Source organism: Ceratotherium simum, chromosome 1 (assembly GCF_057802395.1).
Source record: "Ceratotherium simum simum isolate JZ-2026a chromosome 1, ASM5780239v1, whole genome shotgun sequence".
Taxonomy (NCBI): Eukaryota; Metazoa; Chordata; class Mammalia; order Perissodactyla; family Rhinocerotidae; genus Ceratotherium; species Ceratotherium simum.
The window spans coordinates 36,086,310-36,109,925 of NC_141900.1; the positions used below are offsets into that span (position 1 = coordinate 36,086,310).

At 38.8% G+C, this 23,616-nt stretch overlaps 1 protein-coding gene across 4 annotated transcripts in view; it reads left to right on the forward strand.

The window, feature by feature from the left end:
• Positions 1 to 23,616, forward strand: part of CDK14 (cyclin dependent kinase 14) — a 550,404-nt gene that overhangs the window by 426,083 nt on the left and 100,705 nt on the right. For 3 of the 4 annotated variants that reach the window (XM_014788156.2, XM_087417812.1, XM_087417842.1), the window contains one exon: positions 8,027 to 8,075. In XM_014788156.2, the coding sequence (XP_014643642.1) occupies positions 8,027 to 8,075 (49 nt within the window). Of the gene's footprint in view, positions 1 to 8,026; positions 8,076 to 14,365; positions 14,648 to 23,616 lie in introns of those variants that run through there. The other variant, XM_087417863.1, reaches the window with a different exon arrangement.

Here is a 23,616-nt window from a genome sequence, read left to right on the forward strand (position 1 = left end):
CCATGCTGTTTTGGTTACTATAGCTTTGTAGTATATTTTGAAATCAGGGAGTGTGATACCTCCAGCTTTGTTCTTTTTCTCAGGATTCCTTTAGCTATTCGGGGTCTTTTGTTGTTCCATATAAATTTTAGGATTCTTTGTTCTATTTCTGTGAAAAATGTTGTTGGAACTTTGATAGGGATTGCATTGAATCTATAGATGGCTTTAGGAAGTATGGACATCTTAACTATGTTAATTCTTCCAATCCAAGAGCACGGGATATCTTTCCATTTCTTTGTGTCTTCTTCAATTTCTTTCAGAAATGTTTTATAGTTTTCGGTGTACAGATCTTTCACCTCTTTGGTTAAGTTTATTCCTAGGTATTTTATTCTTTTTTTTGCAATTGTAAATGGGATGGTATTCTTAATTTCTCTTTCTGCTACTTCGTTGTTAGTGTACAGAAATGCAACTGATTTTTGTATGTTGATTTTGTATCCTGCAACTTTACCATATTGGTTTATTACTTCTAAAAGTTTTCTGGTGGATTCTTTAGGGTTTTCTATATATAAAATCATGTCATCTGCAAATAGTGACAGTTTCACTTCTTCCTTTCCAATTTGGATCCCTTTTATTTCTTTCTCTTGCCTGATTGCTCTGGCTAGGACTTCCAATACTATGTTAAACAGGAGTGGTGACAGTAGGCATCCTTGTCTGGTTCCTGTTCTTAGAGGGATAGCTTTCAGTTTTTCACCATTGAGGATGATATTAGCTGTGGGTTTCTCATATATGGTCTTTATTATGTTGAGGTACTTTCCTTCTATACCCATTTTATTCAGAGTTTTTATCATAAATGAATGCTGGATCTTGTCAAATGCTTTCTCTGCATCTATTGAGATGATCATGTGATTTTTGTTCTTCATTTTATTAATGTGGTGTATTACGTTGATTGATTTGCGAATGTTAAACCATCCCTGCATACCTGGAATAAATCCCACTTGATCATGGTGTATAATCTTTTTAACGTATTGTTGTATGCGATTTGCTAGTATTTTGTTGAGGATTTTCGCATCGATGTTCATCAGTGATATTGGCCTGTAATTTTCTTTTTTGTGTTGTCCTTGTCTGGTTTTGGTATCAGGGTAATGTCAGCTTCGTAGAATGAGTTAGGAGCTTCCCCCTCCTCAATGTTTTGGAAGAGTTTGAGAAGGATAGGTATTAAGTCTTCTTTGAATGTTTGGTAGAATTCACCAGGGAAGCCGTCTGGTCCTGGACTTTTATTTTTGGGGAGGTTTTTGATTACTGTTTCGATCTCCTTACTGGTGATTGGTCTATTCAAATTCTCTACTTCTTCTTGATCCAGTTTTGGAAGGTTGTATGATTCTAAGAATTTATCCATTTCTTCCAGATTGTCGAATTGGTTGGCATATAGTTTTTCATAGTATTCTCTTATAATCTTTTGTATTTCTGAGGTGTCTGTTGTAACCTCTCCTCTTTCATTTCTGATTTTACTTATTTGTGCCTTCTCTCTTTTTTTTCTTGGTGAGTCTAGCTAAAGGTTTGTCTATTTTGTTGATCTTTTCAAAGAACCAGCTCTTGGTTTTATTAATTTTTTCTATTTTTTTTTGGTCTCTATTTCATTTATTTCTGCTCTGATTTTTATTATTTCCCTTCTTCTACTGATTTTGGGCTTTGTTTGTTCTTCTTTTTCCAGTTCCTTTAGGTGCATTGTTAGATTGTTTATTTGAGATTTTTCTTGTTTGTTGAGATAGGCCTGTATTGCTATAAACTTCCCTCTTAGAACCGCTTTTGCTGTATCCCATAAATTCTGGCATGTCGTATTTTCATTTTCGTTTGTCTCCAGGTAATTTTTGATTTCTTCTTTGATTTCTTCATTAACCCAGTCGTTGTTCAGTAGCATTTTGTTTAATCTCCATGTATTTGTGGCTTTTCTGATTTTCTTCCTATAGTTGATTTCTAGTTTCATACCTTTGTGGTCAGAAAAGATGCTTGGTATTATTTCAATCTTCTTAAATTTATGGAGACTTGTTTTGTGGCCTAATATGTGATCAATCCTGGAGAACGTTCCATGTGCATTTGAAAAGAACGTGTATTCTTCGGTTTTTGGATGGAATGCTCTGTATATATCTACTAGGTCCATCTGTTCTAGTGTGTCGTTTAAGGCCAATGTTTCCTTATTGATCTTCTGTTTGGATGATCTATCCGTTGGTGTAAGTGGAGTGTTAAAGTCCCCTACTATTATTGTGTTACTGTCTATTTCTGTTTTTATGTCTGTTAATAATTGCTTTATATATTTAGGTGCACCTACATTGGAGTGCGTAGATATTTACAAGTGTTATATCCTCTTGTTGGATTGTTCCCTTGATCATTATGTAATGCCCTTCTTTGTCTCGTTTTACAGTTTTTGTTTTAAAGTCTATTTTGTCTGATATGAGTACTGCTACCCCAGCTTTCTTTTCATTGCCATTTGCGTGGAGTATCTTTTTCCATCCCTTCACTTTCAGTTTGTGAGTGTCTTTAGGTCTGAAGTGTGTCTCTTGTATGCAGCATATATATGGGTCTTGTTTTTTTATCCAGTCAGCCACCCTATGCCTTTTAATTGGAGCATTTAGTCCATTGACGTTTAAAGTAGCTATTGATAAGTATGTACTTACTGCCATTTTTTAACTTTTTTTTTTTCCTCAGTGTTTTAGTAGTCCTTCTCTGTTCCTTACTTCTTCTATACAGAATTGATGGTCACTTTAGTTTGACCTCTGTCTGAAAGCTGTACTCTTTAACTACCCTCCTCCCTCCTTTTATGTTTTTGATATCATATCCAACCTCTTTTTTGTGCATTTGTATCCATTACAAATCGTGGAAATAGATAATTTTTCCTATTTGTGGTCTTCTCTTTTCCCCTTAAATCAGTCCCTTTAACATTTCTTGTAACACTGGTTTCTTGGTGACAATCTCCTTTAATTTTTGCTTATCTGGGAAAATTTTGATCTCTCCTTCCATTTTGAACGATAACCTTGCTGGGTAGAGTATTCTTGGCTGTAAGTTTTTTCCTTTTAGCACTTTAAATATATCATGCCATTCTCTTCTAGCCTGTAAGGTTTCTGCTGAGAAGTCAGCTGATAGCCTTATGGGGTTTCCTTTGTATGTAACTTGACATTCTCTTGCGGCTTTTAGGATTCTCTCTTTATCTTTAATTCTGGACATTTTGATTATGATGTGTCTTGGTGTGGGCCTCTTTGGGTTTATCTTGTTTGGGGCTCTCTGTGCCTCCTGTACCTGGATGTCTGTTTCCTTCCTTAGGTTAGGGAAGTTTTCATCTATTATTTCTTGAAATAGATTCTCTGCCCCCTTGTCTCGCTCTTCTCCTTCCGGGACACCTATAACACGGATGTTAGTGCGCTTGATGTTGTCCCAGAGGTCCCTTAGACTGTCCTCACTCTTTTTAATTCTTTTCTCTTTTACCTGTTCACCTTGGGTAATTTCTTCTAGTCTTTCTTCCAGCTCACAGATCCGTTCTTCTGTATCCTCTACTCTGCTTTTGAGTCCCTCTAATGAGTTTTTCATTTCCAGTATTGTATTCTTCATTTCTCATTTGTTCTTTTTATATCTTCCATTTCTTTGTTGACATTCTCACTGAGTCCATCTATTCTTCTCCCCAGATCAGTGAGCATCCTTAACACTCTTAGTTTGAACTCTCTGTCGGGTAGGTTGCTCATTTCTGTTTCACTAAGTTCCTTTTCTGGGGTTTTGTCCTGTTCCCTTACTTGGAATGTATTCTTTTGCCTCTTCATTTTGCCTCTTTCCCTGTGCTTGTGTCTACGTATTAGGTAGGTCAGCTACGTCTCCTGCTCTTGGATAGGTGACCTTATGTAAGTGATGGCTTAGGAGGCTTCCAGTGTGCTTCCCTCAGTTCTCAATGTTCCAGGGGTGACCCCTATGTGGGCTACGTGTATCCTTCTGCTGTGGCCTGTTTGCTCTCCCTGTAGGCGCCCAGGGAGGCCGAGTTATGCTCCTGGCCAGCTGTTGTAATGCTCAGCTGCTTGTAGTTGTTGTGGCCCCTTCAGTCTCTTTATCAGGTGTGGGGAGCCCCAGCACAGTTGGCTGCAAGTTCTAATAGCACATTTGTGTTGCAGTATTTCTTTTAAGTGAGTAGGCCCCCACCCTGGCAGGTTGTTAGGCTCAGGGCCTTACAATTGCTGTAAGCCTCTAGCCTATTAGGTCTCTTGTCAGCTCTCTAAGGATTGCAGCTGGGTGGGGCTGGCCTCAGGCACAGGAGCACCCAATTGTTTCAGGTTTTGGAAGGTGGAGCAAATCTCCTATGTGGGTCTTTGAGAAGTACAAGTCTTCTGTGGCTGAGAAGCCCTGCCGCCCACAGGTCCACACACACAGTCAACACAGTCCTGCCCCGTGTGAGCGCCCCGACCTCCCCAAGTGGACCCAGTCTCTCCACGGCGGGAGCCCCACACACTCTGCCACCGCCCCACACTCTCCACCCGCTCCTTGTGCACACCCTGCCCCGCTCAAGTCAGCTCAGTTGCCAGGCTGCAGAGAATCCAGTCACCAATCTATGCAGGCCCACACGTTGCCTGAGGGCTTGTTGTTGGGTGGGGCTAGTCTCTAGGGTGGGCTGCCTGCCCTGGCTGAGCTGGATTAATCGGGTGGCCTAGCGGGTGGAGCAGACCCTGGGCTAGCAGGTGTCAGGGGGAACTCCAATGGCGTCTGTGTCAGCACGCTCACACCAGGCCACAACAATGGCCGCCGCCAATGTCCCAGTCCCTGGAGAGGTCTCACCTCTCACCGAGAGGCACTCAGGGCCTATTAGGTGAGTCTCTTGTCACCCAACCACTGTGCACCTTTCTTTCTGGTGATTTTAGGATGCTTTCTGGAACGGGTGAGTTTGTGCACGGGCCCTTTAAGAGCCAGTTTTAGTTTCTTTGTGAACCGGGTTTTCTGGGGGTGCTACCCAATGCTTTAGTAGCAGGCAAAGTCAGATATTATGCTGCTGGTCTCAATTGTGCTGGGTCCACAAAATGCCCACAGCGGGGGCGCTCCCCGGCTCAGGGCCCCTCGCCTCCAGGGAGGCTGCGTACCTGTGAGCTGCTCCCGGCGGCCGTGAAGCTGGCGGCTTGTGAAGGCAGCGTTTTTCCTCTCCGGAAGGGAGTCTCTGCCTCTTCTACCCCAGTTAGGATTGTCCGTTGTTGCAGGAGTTCCTCTTATCCAGTTTTCAGTTCTGTCTCAGGGGTAATTTTTCCACGAGTAGTTGTACATTGGCTGTGTCCACGGGAGGAGGTGAGTTCAGAGTCTGCCTACGCCGCCATCTTGACTCCCCTATGTGTTTGTTTTTATGCCAGTACCATACTGTTTTGATTACTATAGCTTTGTAATATAGTTTGAAATCAGGGAATGTGATGCCTCCAGCTTAGTTCTTCTTTCTCAAGATTGCTTTGGCTATTTAGGGTCTTTTGTGGTTCCATATGAATTTTGGGTTTGTTTTTTTCTACTTCTGTTAAAAAAAATGGCATTGGAATCTTGATGCTCCAGTCATCAGCATGGAATATATTTCCATTTATTTTTGTCTTTTTCAATTTCTTTCATCAATGTCTTACAGTTTTCAGTGTACAGATCTTTCACCTCCTTGTTTAAATTTTTTCCTAGGTATTTTATTGTTTTTGATGCTATTGTAAGTGGGATTGTTTTCTTTATTTCTTTTTTCAGATAATTCATTGTTAGTGTATAGAAATGCAGTTGATTTTTGTATATTAATTTTGTGTCCTGCAACTTTACTGAATTTGTTTATTAGTTCTAATAGTTTTTTGGTGAAGAAATAGTTTTTCTTCCTTCCTTCCTTCCTTCCTTCCTTCCTTCCTTCCTTCCTTCCTCCCTCCCTCCCTCCCTCCCTCCTTCCCTCCCTCCCTCCCTCCCTTCCTCCCTCCCTCTCTTTTCTTTCTTTTTTTCCCCCAATTTCTCTGGCTAGGACTTCTAGTACTGAATTGAATAAGAGTGGTGAGAGTGGGCACCCTTGTCTTCTTCCTGATCTTAGAGGAAAAGCTTTCAACATTTGCACCATTGAGTATGATATTAGCTGTGGGCTTGTCATATATGGACTTTATTGTGTTGAGGTATGTTCCTTCTACACCCAATTTGTTGGGAGTTTTTATCATGAATGGATTTTGCATTTGTCAAATGCTTTTTCTGCATCTATTGAGATGACCATGTGATTTTTATCTTTCATTCTATGAATGTGGTGTATCACATTTGTTGATTTGCATATGTTGAACCATCCTTGCATCTCAGGGATGCATAATATAAAAAAGACATTTTTTTTTTTATTGCTGATGGGAAAATGAAAAGTAATCTGTCAGCATCTATTAAAATGTAAAATGTGGGGGCCAGCCCCATGGTGTAGCAGTTAAGTGTGTGCACTCTGCTGCTGGCAGCCCGGGTTCAGATCTCAGGCATGCACCGATGCACCGCTTGTCAAGCCATGCTGTGGTGGCGTCCCATATAAAGTGGAGGAAGAAGGGAACAGATGTTAACCCAGGGTCAGTCTTCCTCAGCAAAAAAGAGGAGGATTGGCATAGATGTTAGCTCAGGGCTGATCTTCCTCACACACACACACAAAAATGTAAAATGTGTATACCATTTGCCAAGGAGTTCTATATTGGCGACTCTATCCGACAGAAATGAAAGCATCAGTATATACAGATAGATGTGCAAGGATATTTATTGAGACATTGTTTTTAAGAGAAAAGGAACTGGAAATTACCTAAATTTTCATCAATAGGAGAATGGTCAAATAACTTATGGTACTTCTATCCTATGGAATATTATACAGTTTTAGATCATTTGTTACATCTATTTTCCTTGATTTGAAGAACTATCCACTATATATTATTAAAAGATTATCTGCTATATATTATTGAATTCCTAAACAAATTTCAGAGAATGTTTACTGTATAATCCATTTAAAAAATTTAAATAGTATATATATTTGTATATATGGATGGGTTTGTGTTTATAAACATAAAGAAATATGTGAAAAGTGACATATGAAGCCATTAACAATTGCTATATCATCAGGAGTGAAAAATGGGGAGTGGGATAGGAGATTATTAATATCTATTCTATGCCACTTTATTGTTTAACTTGGTAAAACAAGCATGTTGACGTTTTAATTTTAAAAATATAAAGATTTTTTTATGATAAATGTAAATACACATTATAGGACATTGATAGTTTGGCTTTGAGCGTGTGTAAATACCATATAGTGTAAGAAAGGAGAGCTAGCGTTACTGTGTTTGGTCAGCGAAGTCTTCATAGAGAAAACAACAGGTCTCACTTGACCAATGTGTCAATATTCTTCTGTAAACCTACTTACAGTTCATAGGTTTGGAATTTGCCTTTCTTTTTTCAACCCAATTAAAACTTAGTTATTCCAAGACTACTAGGAAACCAGATTATGGAATAAATCATCCTAGACAAAAGAAAACAATGCTTCAGGGCCGGCCCCGTAGCTTAGCGGTTAAGTGCGTGCGCTCCGCTACTGGCGGCCCGGGTTCGGATCCCGGGCACGCACCGACGCACCGCTTCTCTGGCCATGCTGAGGCCGCGTCCCACATATGTCAACGAGAAGGATGTGCAACTATGACATACAACTATCTACTGGGGCTTTGGGGCGAGGAGGATTGGCAATAGATGTTAGCTCAGAGCTGGTCTTCCTCAGCAAAAAGAGGAGGATTAGCATGGATGTTAGCTCAGGGCTGATCTTCCTAAAAACAAAAACAAAACAAAACAAAAACTAAAAAAAAGAAAAGAAAAGAAAACAATGCTTCATTGTTTAAAATATTAAGATCTTCCTGTTTTACTCTTTATAACTGCTGGATCTAAAGGTGAAAACCTGCTATGACTAGCATAACTATGGCTAAATTGAACACTATCTTTTTAAAAGTTGAGGTTTTTTTTTTTTTTTAACATGCTTGCAATATATACATTTGAAACAAAGATTGTTTATCATTTTTCTTTTTTATTTCAGAACGCTTTACCCTGTACAGCTCTAAAAACCTTAGACAAGCATGGAATAAGTAAGTCTTTGTACAGACTGTGTTCATTCTCTCTCTCTCTCTCTTTTAATTTTCAACACTCTCCTGATATGTTTGTCATGACATTTTTTCTTTTGTTCATCCAATTATCTATTCATCCATTCATTGAACCAATAAACAGTTATTAGGTCCTAACCATGTGCCAGCTGTATTCAACCTGAGCCAGCAGTATTGTATGAGTTTGGGTTCCTAGAGCAATGTGGCATTGCTTCAGAGCTGTAAATCCAAAAATTCATTGTGGTCAATCTTCTTGTTAACTAGATTGAAGAAACATTTTAGCATCAGAAACATAGCATTTATTAAGTATAATATAATGACTGACTTTCTAATCTAAATAATGTTGGTGACAACCTTCGAGCTAGATAAAATTTATTTTCAGATTTTTCCAGTTTACCCATTTCCCTCCTAAGCCTTATTGGGAAACTAAGTACATGTATCACTTGAAGTATACATACTCCATTTATTTAATTTCTATTCTCTCATCTGAACTTGTTGAAATGGTTTTATTTATGGATTTTGAAATTTGATGAAATATGAAGATCTGGGTTTCTCAAGTTATTCAGAGGTCTTTTATTGCAAGCCAACATGTTAGTAAATCATTGAAAGTTGGAAAGCAGAGTAATTGAGTCACTCCTGTTTATTTGTGGGTATCACATTTCAAGCATTATGCTGGGGAAAGGGTAACTGGAACTGCTTTGATAAAATAAACTAAAATTTGTCATAAGATTTTGTCAGTGGAGAATTTAGTGTTATTGTCTCACTTTTTACTGTTATGACATGTTAAATTTTAGATGCCATCAGTTATGAAAATAAAAAAACAAGAAAAAACCTTTTTATAATAAAAATACCTTTAATCAATGTTGTCAGTAGATACAGTGGACAGCTTATTGTAAGGAACTCATGGAATGAATACCTTAAATTCTGCAGTGGTTTATTTGAAAGATTTGGCAATTTATTTTGATTAAATTTGTACTTAGAGGAACACACTGGTATAAGTATTTTTGTCTAACACAGAGTTTTGTATTTGCCATTTGAAGAGTCGGTTCTTCGTATCTAGAGTCTCCCCTGGGAGGCACACCCTCTGCTGGGAGCACTGTGTGTGTGTTCTTCACCCTTTTACCCTCCCCCGCACTTCACTGATCAGTGGTCTAACATATTTTAATTACGTGCTTTCATACACCAGGTAATACATGCAGTATATAGTTCCTACTTTAATTAAATGATCAAACACATTCTGCTCTCATAATTGTTCAAAAAGTTTGGCCAACCAGGTAACCTCTTTATGAAAGTGGTTCTTGATAAAGCAGTTGAATCTCTAACCCTATCTTTGAAGTAACAGGAAAATCTGGCAAATCTACACATAGAAGCATTTGTGGAGAAAATCCTCCAGTTTAGGTAACTCTCCATTTCCTTTTTTCTAAGGGACAGAGCTAGAATGACCTCCAAATCGCCCAGGAAAATAAATGACAATTCTTATCCACTTAGAATAGTCTACAGAAGACACAGGGGAGGTCTGTAGACGATGCTGAGTGGTATTTCTTCCGCTGGCCTCTGGTGGGTATGACCCCACACCATTTACACCTGACCCCCTCCAGTTGTTCACTTTTGCGGCTTGTATTCAGCACCACCATCATAGGCATTCTCATATACATGCCCAGGTGAATGGCCTTTCTTGTTCAACTATTCCATAGTGACCAGTGAGATGCCTCTCAGAGAAGATACTTTTGTGCATTTACATTAATCTACCCCAGGAGAAACTAGGTTATTTCATGTCTTTCAAAAAGGAAAATAAAGTTGACGTAGTATTCAGGCTTTGCATTGCTTCACTTCATTCTGACCACCTAAGACCTGGTGCTTTCCTTTCTCCGAGAGGTATCATTCATGTCACAACAAAAGTAGTTAATTCCATTGATAAAAATCAGGATGTGCAATCTTCTGGTATTGCTGCTTTAGAAATTTTAAAAACTATGTGCGTTGTCCTCAATCTCTAAATTTTTCTTAAAAGATGCTAGATATCAGTAAATATTCTTTTACTTTTGAGGGCAAATAAGAATTCTTCAGAGTATGATTTTTCACAAAATAAGAACACAGTTTCTCTTTGAGATATCACTTCAGAGACATTTATTATTTGCATTTTCCATAAACATAGGATTTATAATTTTTCTAGGAAAAGAAGTTCTAACATACTGAAGGAAGTATTACATTTTCATGTAAAGTCTGTTTAATCAGTTGGTAGAATTGTAGTTCATCTCTTTCTTTTAATCTCTATATCACATATGCTTTTTTAAAAAAATTAGAATTAATTCAAAGTCATTTAATAAATTGAGTTGTACCCTCAGATTACTTTTAAAACATTTTAGGAAAAATATTAAAAACTGGGCTTGATTTTAAAATTATAAACATGACTTGTTCAGAACCATGCTATTTTTAAGTCCCCATAAGTCTTATTTTTTGTTGACTTAAGGATTTGTTTTAGAAAACATTATGTAATAAAATCATCACTAAAAATATTATAAAAATATTACTTTCTGGTATCCCAGTGTTATGTACTGAATCCTTAGAGCCAAGCTATAGCCTCTAACCAATTCAAACCCAATGCAATTTAGAGAGAACTGAGAATTCAGAGACATTACTTATGTTATTGATTCTTTCTTCAAATGGACTTGTGACCTTGCAACCATCATCGACATTTCAACATCTCTTACTTCAGAGTGAGGTCTAGATTCAGAAGAACTGAATTTAAAGGCTATGAAGCAAGTTCTGGCTTTCTCTGTTGCTAACTAATTTGCTTGTCTACAGCACAATTACGAAACTAAAGCAATTGGTAAATTCTCTTGTACAGCAGTAATAGGTTCAAAGTAAAGTGAACTAATTTGCAAGAACTAATTTGAATTCCATTTAGATGAGTTAATATAAGATGGGTAGGTTAATATAGAAAAAGTAAGTCACCGTTCAAAATTAAGTAACAAACGTGCATTAATTCACCTATTAAAGTTAGTGGATATGTTAACCTGCCCAAGATAGTTAAGAATTTCTAGAGAAATGAATCCTCTCTTTGAAAGGCTATAACAAGTGACCCAGTTTATTTTGGGTCCAAGTCTGCCCTAGGTAACCCCCGTGTAATTCCCTGCTGACTTCATTTATACCAGTAACCATCGGCATGATTTTATCCTTTGAAGGATTTTTTAGTATTCTGGGGAAACAAAGCAGTGATGGGAGAAAAATATCAAACAATCCAGCAGATATCTAAACTCAAAAGGATAATACGAAGAAGAAATCTTAATTATAGGATTGAGAATAATAAATACATATTAATAAAGGAAAGAAAGTCCTTTTATTCCCTCATCCTGGAAGTGCATCCTGCTTACAGGGGATATGGGATTAAAGGGAGACAAATCTTAATTTTATAAATACATGTACTGTTTTCTGACTGCCTTCAAAACATTCCATTTTATTTCATTGGAGTTATAAAGACTTTCCCTATTTTTCTTCCAAATCTCTCTATTTATAGTTGTCTGACATTGGCATGTATGTGCAATCAACCAAGAATTTCGACCACTTAAAAGATCTTTTATTATTTTGGCTGGAGAAGAAGCCTTAGTATATGCTCTCCAGCGCAGTTAAGGGTAGGATTCCAGGAACACATTTGCTTGTTTTGGAACTTTTTAACAGCTGAACAATTCTGGAGGTTTGAAAGTAGCAGAGAGAGAACTAAGGATAAACCCCCAAAGTCACAAAAGACAGATTCGGAAAACATAGCTCTGGCTGATGAAGTAAAGCACATCCACAGACTTGAATACATGTATGCCAACCTTGTCCTGCTAGCTCCACCCACATGCTCTAGTTCTGCTTATAATCCTTCTAGTTAAAGCTCAACTGGATTTCTGCTAAGAATTTAAAAAATTGATACTTTAAAATGTGTAATAAATATAAGAGATATTGTAATGAAGCTACCTTTATGGAAATACAAAAATAGAGAAGAAGGAGACATTTACCTGCATGTATTTAGTGTACCAGCAAAGTCACAAACCCTAATTTAGATGCAGAAGTGTTTCCCAACTTTGTGTTCTTGAACTTTCTTTGAATATTTTATCTAATTTGATAATTAACTTCCAAAACATATTTTAAAAATTGCTAGATAGTTGTGTTACACATGTGCATAAAACCTAATGTGTTTAAAATAATATTTAGAGGGATAACATAAATTTTACTCTGTATGTTTATGTTGGTGGTTCTCTATTGTATTTTTCTTGTTGTCATATCTGATTGCATTCCATTAAAATTTAAATCATTGCCTTCTCAAGAAACCAAAAGGCCCTGTTTTCTACTCTGCCTTATTGTTACTAAAATTTTCTAAAATAATAGTATATGGCAAAGTCAGTTAGAACTTTCAATTTCTTTGCCAGTTGTTTAGAAATGTGAGAGGACGTAAGAGCAGTTATCGACGCTAGGAGGAGCAGTTGAGTTGAGCCAGATCTTTGAATCATCTTTCTCCACTTTTACATTTTTTCATTGTTGATGATTTTTTTATAATTCTATTTACTTCAAAGTAACAGTTTTAATTTATTTAGTGCTTGGAGATTTCTTCTCACAATATTTTCAAAGAAATTATTCCTTCCATCATCAATGCACTTTTTTTAGGGATGGGTTTATTGGGGTGAAAAGACACTAAAGCAGACATTTTGGAATTCCAGCATCTTAACTCAAAGGATGAGCAGGACCTGCAGTAGTCAACTGCCCAGTGCTGGATTCATTATATTCATCATATTCATTACATTCATTATGTCCAGCATTGGATGGCTACATGGGGTGTAGCTCCTCACCACATTCCACACCCTTGAAAATACAGTTCTCAACACATGGACAATCAGATCCAAGGAGGTCTCCTGTCCTGACCTTGGACAACCACACGTGGTATTGTTTGGAAGCCCCAAAGTCTCACCTGCCTGCTTGAAAGTCGCAGTTCAGAGCAATTTCTGGGGACTTTCATTTTCATAAGAATGAATCATAATTTCAGTTCCTGAAAAGGATTATGTGGGTATGATGTTTATCGCGTCTATTAAACCCCTTGCTACATTAACAGAGAGCAGTTCTTCTAGAAAATTGCAGAGTGGATTCTTGAAAGGAAAAAGGGGAGGTCCTGAAACAGGAGATGCTTTCCAGGCTCTGGTTGGAGTCCTAGAGAGTCTCAAAGAAGACAGCATAAAAGTCCATCCAAAGGCACTGGTTGGGGACAGGTGCCAGGAGGACAAAGAGGGAGCTATCCAAGAGAAAGTTGGCAGATTTGCCAAAGGCCTAGGCATGATCCCTTATAGTAGCAACAGCATAAATGTGATAACATGTGAAATGTACCTAGTCAAAGGCGTAACATAGGCTCATTGCTCCATAGTCATAGCTGTGATGGGGGTAGTAAGGGTAATTAACATTTGGACAGCATTTTGCAGTATAGGATTTGCTTTCATGTATGTTGTCACATCGTCATATCCTTACAGCAATCTTGAGAGGTAGTGAGGGCTGATATTATCATCTCTATTTGATAGCTTGAAATAAAAAACATGCTCAATGAAGTCTAATGATCAGTGCTATTCAAAATTACAACTTGGAACATATGCCCCAGTGAATCTTGTGACAGAAATATTATCAGTTTAAAAACCCTGATATTCAAGTGTTTATCAGTATCTGATTTTATTTTGTTCTCACTACAACTTTGGGTAGTGAAGTCTCTCCTGGGAACTGATGTCGTTCATTCCCAGTCTAGGTTTTAGACCTCAGGAGAGCTGGGACAGAGTGGAAACCTGACTTTCTCTATCCTGGGGAAATAGTGTTTGCTGCGTTGTTGACGATGCAGTGACCACTCGCATCGTCAGCTCAGGCCTCTCCTGTGCCACTGCTGGTAATGCACCATTGGGATAAAGACAGGTTTATGACATTCTAGGTGCTAGAGATGACAGGCCTGCCGGCCACCCACTCAGGCCCTACTGGTGAGATTTTTCTCCTATTCCATACAGCTCCCACTGCCCCCAGTGAGATTATTCTCAATCATTTTGTGTCATTGCCAGATTTCTTGTCCATGTCTTTCTTTTTTTAGCAAAGAATTCACTGTCATTAATAACCCCTGGTGATGGCCCAGGGCAGGCCCCATGCTGTTAGTTATCTGTCAGGCACGAGTTTTTTGTTCCCCTTCTGATAGAAAATATCCATCTTCTCTTACTAATTGGCAGTACACGCCAGGCTTGGGAGTTGGCAACAGCCATTGTTTTTCATCCTTTCAGATTATGTCTTGGATTCATCATCCAAAAGTACACACTTATGATGCAGCTAATACCTTCCTTCTGCCGTGCAGCTCGTTAAGGAAGAAAACCCAAGCATGCTTCCGAAGCGGCACAGAGCTTCCAGGAGCAGCTGGGCTGCTCGTGTCCCTGCAAAGAGGATGATAGATTTAGGCTTTCTCCAACTGTTCCCCAAAACAGGTTCTACAAATGTGAACTGAAGAAGTTCTTCTGCTTCTCCAAAATAAAAAATGGTGTATTTGTATTCTGTGACTACTGTAACAAATTACCATAAGTTTATTGGTGTAAAACACCACAAATGTATTATTCACAGTTCTGTCTGGCAGAAGTCTGGATGGGCTCAACTGGTTTCTCTGATCTGGGTCTCACAAGGCTGAAATCAAGGTGTTGGTAGGCCTGGCCTCTCTCTGGAGGCTCTAGGGGAGGATTTGCTTCCAGGACCATTTAGACTGTTGGCAGAATTCATTTTCTTGTGGTCATTGGGCCGAGGCCCTGTTTCCTTGCTGATTGTCAGCTGGGAGCCTCACTCAGCTCCCGAAGGCCACCTGTATTACGCATCATGCTGCCCCCTCCTTCAAACCAGTAGCAGTGCAACGAATCTTTCTCTTACTTCAGATCTCTCCCGCTTCCCCTTTTGCCCATGTCTTCTGCCTCCAGTGGGAGAAAGTTCTAAAGTCCACCTGTATAATCCAGGTTAATCTCCCTATTTTAAGGTCTCTAACCTTAGTTACATCCACAGAGTCCCTTTTGCCATGGAAAGTAACATATTCAGAGGCTTCAGGGATTAGCAAGTGGACGTCTTTGGGGTCTTTCTGCTTTCCACAAGTGGGTACTGGGTGCTGGGGTTTCCTATTGAGTGATGAGTCATGAGGTGAGGCAGAGCAGGGGGACAATCCCAGGCCTCACCAGGTCAGACACTGTCTGTTTTGCCTGATCTCTGGCCAATCAGGTGACAAGCATAGGCCCCTGACTCTGCTGGTGCCACATTGCCTGGTTCACATTAGGTATCCTCAAAATTATGTATAAGGAAGAAGTCATTTTCCATCCCTAGTATAGAGTTATAGAAATTTTAAATTTATGATTTAATGATTTAAATTAAATGATTTAAATTTAACCATTTAAATGTAAATAGCCACATGTAGCTACCGTATTGGGCAGCACAGCTGCAGATCAACATATAAACTATTCATTTATTTTAAAGATTTTATTTATTCAGTTTTTCCCCCCAAAGCCCCAGTAGATAGTTGTATGTCATAGGTTCACATCCTTCTAGTTGCTGTATGTGGGACTCGGCCTCACGTTGGACGGAGAAGTGGTGCCTCGGGGCGCGCCCGGGATCCGAACCCGGGCCGCCAGCATCAGAGCGTGCGCACTTAACCGCTAAGCCACGGAGCCGGCCCTATTCATTTATTTTAAGTGCCCACCACTGTAAAACCAGCGTGGCTATCTGATGCTTTGGAAATGACACTGAAGAGTCCTTCCATTTTGCACTCAAGTGTCCAGAGATCTTTCTTTACATTTTTACTTCTCAGTCCTGTCTTTTATTTGTAAACACTCGGAGGAGACAATAGCTCTGGAGGACCCCATAAGTGTAATAAATCTGCAGAGAGAATACTGGAAGTATCAAAGAACATCAAGCAGACGTTCCTTCCCCCCCTCCACCCCTCTAGGAGCCACGCTGTTCCCTCCTGAGGGGCACTGCCTGTTGCAAGCATCTCTATTCCTTTCTCCTTCTTATGTTCTCTCTCTCTCTCTTCTGTTGGGAACTGCTAGGGGTTAGACACACAGCTCTCTACCCTGTTTGAACTCCCTTAAGATTTCACCTCTCTGCTGTTGTTCTCGGCCCCCTTGATCTCCCCTAACTCTACTCAGAAAATATCGTACAGGCTCAGCTTCCTCTTCACCACGTGTGAGATGCTGTTGAGAGGGGCTCCATTTTCTAAATGAGCCTCCCCAATCGAGAGCCAGGTCTTCTTCACTGGGTCCCTGTGGCTACATATGTTAATTCTTCAGCTTCAGAACATTGAAAATTGCCACATGTTAAAAAATGAAGCGTGAACAGAAATGCAGAAGTTTTTACTGCTCTTTATTAAAAAAAAAAAAAAAACAAAAACACTGGATATGAGATCCCTTTCCTCAACACTTGTTTATATCATTTTCTTTTGATTAAGAAATGTTTATGAATTTAGTGAATTGTCAGCGTCAAAATTAAGATGAACACAGGAAGTCACTGGAGTAAGAGATGATTTTAAAAACAACGTCATCTTTTGTATACACTGTCACCCACGCCACACTTTACCTTGGTTGATTATCATGAAAATTAGGATTGGACAGGGGCCCAATCATTTGTGGAGACAAGGGGTTCCCCTCATCACTTGGGGAGACTTTATATACAGCTGGGGCTCAACTTCCACTCATTGTGAAGATACTGTTAATAGACTATTCATGTTGATGTGTGCATTCAACATCTGCTGTGTAGAGAGTGGTCCTACTGACCTTGTAAGAATACACAGTCAATAAATATTGTTGATATGAACCAAGAAAGAATAGAGAAGAGGAAGGAAGGCTGCCAAAGCTCCTTATTGGCACAAATGGCAAGAAAATGCCTAAAGCCAACATAATCTTTGGTATTAGGGCCCAAGTTCCAATCGTAGATACACTGCTCAATCATATAATATTTAGGAAGCTCACTAACCAATCTGAACCCTAGTTTTCAATCTTTAAAACCCTTGGCAGGATTATCGTGGGGATTGAATAAGATGAGTGTGTAAATGACAGAGCACTTGCAGCAAACGGTAGCTTAGCCCCTTTCTGTTTTTCAGGACACCCTGCCTTCCCTTGCCAGTCAGAGCATTTCAAATAAGCAATTGTCCTTGAACATGAATACCACTGTTATACAGGGTCCCCAGACATCTTCTAGAATATTCCTTCTACCTTTCTAGGGGCACACGCTAAACTACTTGGTCTCCAAATCATTTTTAAAAAGTACTTCCTGTGTAGAAATAAGATTCCTTCTTCCCCAGCAGTTCCTTCCTAAGAGTGATATGTTAACAAATAGCATTGTACATAATTAATGTAAAACTGTGATTTATCCTAAATCTTGAAACACATCTATTAGACAGTTTTCCTAATTAGATTGAAAGAAACCCATAGACAAACACTGTTACCAAGTTCAGAACATCTGTTAGACCTTTTCTGTGATGCTCTCTGTAAATGAACTGATGGGTAAGCCTAAACCAGGTGTGTAGGCCTGGGTGTCCACTTGACCCAGGGAGTTCCAGTGGTGAGACTAAAAGTAATTATTCTTGCTGTTTACGGCCTTTAAATGGAGAGGGTAGATGACTTATCTCTAGGAACACAATGAATAAAGGCTGGGAGCGTGGCCTTGGTTAAGTACACCTGTCATCACTGGGGAGTCGGAGGGTAGGGGACTCCAAACGTAACGAGCCTTTTTCTTTCAGACACTGTGCCAAGTCCATACCCTAAGGCATACATCCCATGTTACCTTGTTATATCCATCATGGGAGTGACTTCAACGTTAGGTTTCATTGTGTCTTTAACAACATCAACAAAGATACATTAAAATGCCTTAAACACACACACATACAACCCCAAATCAATAATTTTATGTCTTGTCTAAAAGAGCATTTTTAGATCATTTTGACATTTTGAGGATCTCAGAAAAATCTAGTGGTGATTTACAGCTCAAGTCATATGATGAGTGTATATGTGTGTGGATGTTATTAATCAGACTATAAATGAGATATAAATGAATAGAAATATTAACACGAAGGGATCAATATTCTAGCCCTCGTTGCGTTGTTATACAGCATATCTTTGTGTCTCTATGTGTGAATTCTCTGCTGGGCCTCAGCTGTATTTAATCCCTCAAGACTTGATATACAAACATAATGCCAAATAGAGAACTTCCCTTAAATTATTCAGATCTCCCCATAAGTGATTTCCCACTCTTCCTGCAATGGAAAACATTTGATCATAAATTCAATTAAATCAGCCATCATCTTTGTGATGCTTGTCCAGCTAAATCCTTTAGTGACTAAACCAATAAACATACCAGCTGTATGTGTGCGCGTGTGTGTGTGTGTGAGAGAGAAAGTATGTGTGTTTATGGCACAACTGTTGTGGATGAATCGATTTGAAGTAAAGATGAAGGGTAGTTCTCATTTCTTAGGCCAGATTTTGACCACTTCACTGCAGCCAAGATTTAAAAGATTAAACCCTCAGCAGGGATAAAATCATATATATTCCTTTAAGTGCGTTGGCTTTTATTTCCCAACTCAGAGCCTAGTTTTAATATATTGAGTTTTAGATCAAAGCTGATATACTGTGGAGATGTTAGTAAAAGCTGTCAAACCATATCAACCATTCTTCTTCCTCTTTCTTCCACGCCCCCTCCTCCCTAGTTAAAACAAAGGAAAAATGACTGTCGACATACTTTTAAGTTTCTCTGGGAAAATAGCATGATAGGACTATAGTACTGTTTATGATTTCTCATATGTATGTCAGCTGAAGAGGTAAGGTTTATTACAGGCTTAGGGATGCTGATTGGTTCTCACCTGGTTGCTAAAGCTTTTCAGATAACAGATACAACCAACTACCTCCCCTCCCTCTCATCATATCTTGACTACTGATCCTATTAATTTGTGTATAACTGAACCCTTATTTGTGTATATCTTTACAGATGTGTATATCCGTGTAGCCTGTAGAGGGCAGCATGTTCTGGAAAAAAAAAGGTTATGGAACAGCTACTTATCTCCATAAAATATGTGAGATAAGCAATTGATTTTTTTTTTCCCCTTCAGCAAAACAGGTAAAATCTCTCTGGTAGAGAAGCCGGAGCTGGCCCATGCTTTGATGGTCTGCCCCAGTGTGCCACTTTAGGTATCTGCTTGGATGGCGAACATCTTTATGAATTGGCTCATTTACCTTGGAGGCTACTTAATTGAGGATTACACCAGGTTCCGTGCCTTTGCCTCCAAATGGAACTAAGCACATCGTCTTCTTTATAAAGATGAATACAAATGGAATTTTCCGTTTGTTTCTCGTGTCTTGTCACTTTTGACTGAAGTTTAGAATTTGAGTCAAATTGTACCTACAGTTCTAGTTTATTTGGTAGTCAAATGAGGCTTGACTCTTCTATCTTAGAATTATGCTCTCTCACATCCCTTACTTTTAGGTTGTGACCCTTGAAAGAATTCTAATGTCTCTTATTTTTGTCAAGGAAGTGAAAAACATTTCCACGGGGATATCTTCCATCCATCGTGAGTTTTGGCTCCTTCCCTTATTGGCCAGCATATCTTTGGAGTAATCCCTGACCCTGCCCTCTCTATATAGCAACATTCGCTGATTTTCTCAACCCAATCTCTACTCTTCATCTAAAGAACCAAATCCTCCCAATGTATATGCTACACAATTCTTTTTTTTTAATTTTAGAAATTTCTGGAAGCTGCAGCAGATCTTTGAAGGCTATAGAGCAGCACTGTCCAATAGTTCTTTACATTGATGGAAATGTTCTATATCTGTACTGTCCAATATAGTAGCTACTAGCCACCGTGGAGCTATTGAGTAACGTAAAATGTGGTTAGTGCAATTGAGGAGCTGAATTTTTATCTTACTTAATTTTAATAAATTTAAATTTAAATAGTCACATGTGGCCTGTGGCTACCAAATTGGACATTGCAGAATAGAGCATGACTTCTGATCAGTTTATAACAAATGTTTTACCAGAATATTTGTGAGGTGGATTAGAGTTTGCAGCTAAAAACCTACTGCCCAGGCTTTTATTCTCTTGCTTATTTCTTTCTCATATAGCTGTAAGCTTAAATCCAAATCCTCTGACTCTGCCCCGGGATTTTCTCTCTCTCAGAACATCTGAGAGATTTTCAATTTTCAAATTCTTCGATTTTGTTGAATATTGAACGTCTCTCTCTTGGGTATCCAGAATAGTTTCAAAGCATAGCATTTCAGCAGCATTGATTCTGTGGGCACCGGCCATTTCACCGTCTAAGCTCGATCACCTCTTTATATCTAGTTTTTCCTAGATAAAGAAATAAGACTTAGAAATGTGCTAACATATGTCAAGCTGCATATAAGCTTGACACAAGTTAGCATGTTTCCTAACTTGGAGTGTGCCCTCCCCCCCATAAATGTGAAACAACTATTTACATTGACTACAAATAAAGCATATGCTTGTTCCATCCATTCTAAAGTGACCTCAGTATTCTTTTGAAAATTTTCTCATAAGTTCCCAAGTAATCATTTTTTAAAATGCTTCCATATTTTTACACATGATCTGCAAATGCATCTCTTCCGTTTTCTACATTATGTTGATATTGTTGGTTTTAAAACATAAGCAGACCTTTTTGTTAATGGTTTGTGTCATGCCACTAGCTTCTGCCTCATGTTAGAGACATGCCTGAAAACATCCTTACCTACATATACTTGACTATTATAAGTAGTTGGACCCCAGATGATGATAAATATGCAGCTTTTTAATTCTATTCATTTATCTTTCTTTTATTTCAGAGATAGAATTAGTGCCCAAGAAGATAAACAGCTCTAGCAATTATGCCAATTTGGGGTTTCTTTAAACCATGGATATGGAATGGCACCCTTCCATTATAAATCATTTTGTGTAAGGAGCCAAATGTAGAGTTAAAGGCAGGAATAAAGGAATGTGCAACTCAAAGGTTGTGCTCACTTTTAGTAAAGATAGCCTCAGCCTATTCTATGCTTACCATCAAACTACCCTTTATAGCACCCATGCCCCCAGATCCACAACCTCCTCCACACGATGAGAGGGAAAGCAGGGCTGGTTGGTCACATTATTCTTTAAGAGATCAGTCTCTTGGAAAAGCCTAGGCACCCCTATCCCACAAGGCACGACAGAGCAACATAGGGAGGGATCATGATGTTCTTGTCAATGCTTTATTAGTAGTGGGCCGTAGGAGTGTGCTTCCATGCACAAAGCCGGTTCCCTGCCATTCTAAGACTGGTAGGCTTTCTGTTCATGGACATGTGAGTTATCTGCAGAGAGATCATTAGACTGAAGTCTCTATAATGTAGCAACTATTTCTGTGTTGGAAACAGCCATTTGCAAACTATAGAAGCAATAGCGATGCTATCCTATGCAGGTTCATATAGGTATAGGGAGAGAAAATGAAAGGTCAGAGGCAAGGACTTGGAACTAGGAGAAAAATGTAAGATACCAGTTCTTAACTCTTCTGGAGCTGGAATACACCCTGCAGATTCATTGCTAAAAATTAGTCCTTAAATTACACATTCTAATGTAGGAGGAAATGGTGTCTTTTGATGGAAATATATGAAATATATTTTTCTAAAAATTTCTCCTCTGATGGGTTCTCATATTTGTAGCATACATTAAATCACAGAGTAGAATAAATTATTTTCCAGGCCTTGAACCACAAAGCCAAAACAAACATAATACAAAATGTTTTTTCCATATCAACTTTAGCATCAGCCCTGGCCACATAAGAAATTACAGTAATCCCTCTCCAAACACACGTTGCAGTTGCTCAGAATTCTAGTAGATGTCGGTTTGATATTCTACAGCTCTGAGGTCCCTGGTTCAGATGTTTGTGAGTCTCTACTGGGGACCATTTGAACAGAAGGGTTGGGAGAAGAAAGGAGGATTGAGAATGGCCAAGTAGAAGACATGCATTCGCGCTGTTGTCGTGATCAGTCTGGACTTGAGGTCAGCGCCCTACTGCCTGCTAGGCAGGAGGAAATCAAGACATATGAGGTGGGCCAGGGAAACAGAAACCAATCATGGTGAGCCACAAAATGAGGAAGACACTGGACATTTAGAAAGAGAACAAACATAGAATAAAGGGGAGATTGGCAAAGAGGGGCATATACCTTGGTATGTAACACAGCAAAACACAGTTGCAAAATCTTCTTAAAATTAAGAGGCAGATCCTGAAGCATATCTATCAGGAAAATGTTTCTATCTTAAGGTATGTAAAATAATATTGAAAATATTTTTACTTAATTGTTTTATTTTAGTGAGCATTTAAAAATTATGAAAACTTTTTTTTGTATAAATTTAATCATGACCTCAGTCCTCCTAGTTTTTTCATTAGTTGTAAATCTCCCAATGAGGTGTTTCCTACCAAACGATTTTCAGGGATATACCCGGATTTGGGAACGAATATTATAGTCTTAAAAGACTCCTTTTACTTATGTAGTAGGGTCAGTTTAATTTTTCACATGTATGGAAGTGGTGGAGAAGTAGCAGTAATGTGTGTTATTAAATACCAATTGCTGCATTTGTTCATGGGACATATGGATGTGCCTACAGCATCCAAATGCTTTGTCTGCATTATCTCATTTAATCCTGAAAATAACTCTCAAATAGTATTCCATTGTTTTTCCAATAGGAATATTTAAGCTTATTTTAGAAAGATAATTTCCCTATCTTCAATTATATTGTAGTCTCAAGAGCAGATCTATAACTATATCCTTCATTTGCCATTTTATACCTGGCAAGGCTGAGACTAGGGTGAGGCAAGTAAGGCACTCACCTTGGGTTCAGCATTTAAGGTTATGCCAAAAAAATTTAGATAAATAGCATTTTATTGCAATGTTTTAAAAAAATCAAAAGATAGCTTCAGTGTTTTCTATCCTCTCCATCAAACAATCCTTCATTAGCACCCATTCCCCCAGATCCATAACCTCCTCCTTCTTAAATGCCAGTGCTGATGAGGTTGTAGAGAAATGGGTCCATTTATTTACTGCTGATGGCTCTGTAAACTGGTAAACAATGTGGAAAATGTTATGGAAATGTGTTAAAAGCTGTAGGGATGTTCATTCATGGCTCCTTCAAGAAATTTGATTTAGCATCATCTAAATGTTCTGAGTGCTTGGTGAGGTTTCTGTCCTCATAGAGCTCACCTTCTAGAGTATCGAGGACAATAAACAAGTAATAAAGTAATTTCAGAGAGTGATATGTACATGAAGACAATAAAACGGGGCAATGTGATAACAGGGAATAGTGTTGGCAAGCTGTAAGCCATATGAAGGCTGGGATTTTTGACTGTTTTGTTTACTTCTCTGTCCTTCGTACCTATAACAGAGCCCGTCACATAGTAGGCACTCAAGAAATACGTGTTCAAGAATGAAGGTGCTCAGTGGTAAGAGTATGAGAGTGTGAGGAGAGTGAGAGGAGCTGAGGTATGAGACCGGAGGCAGAT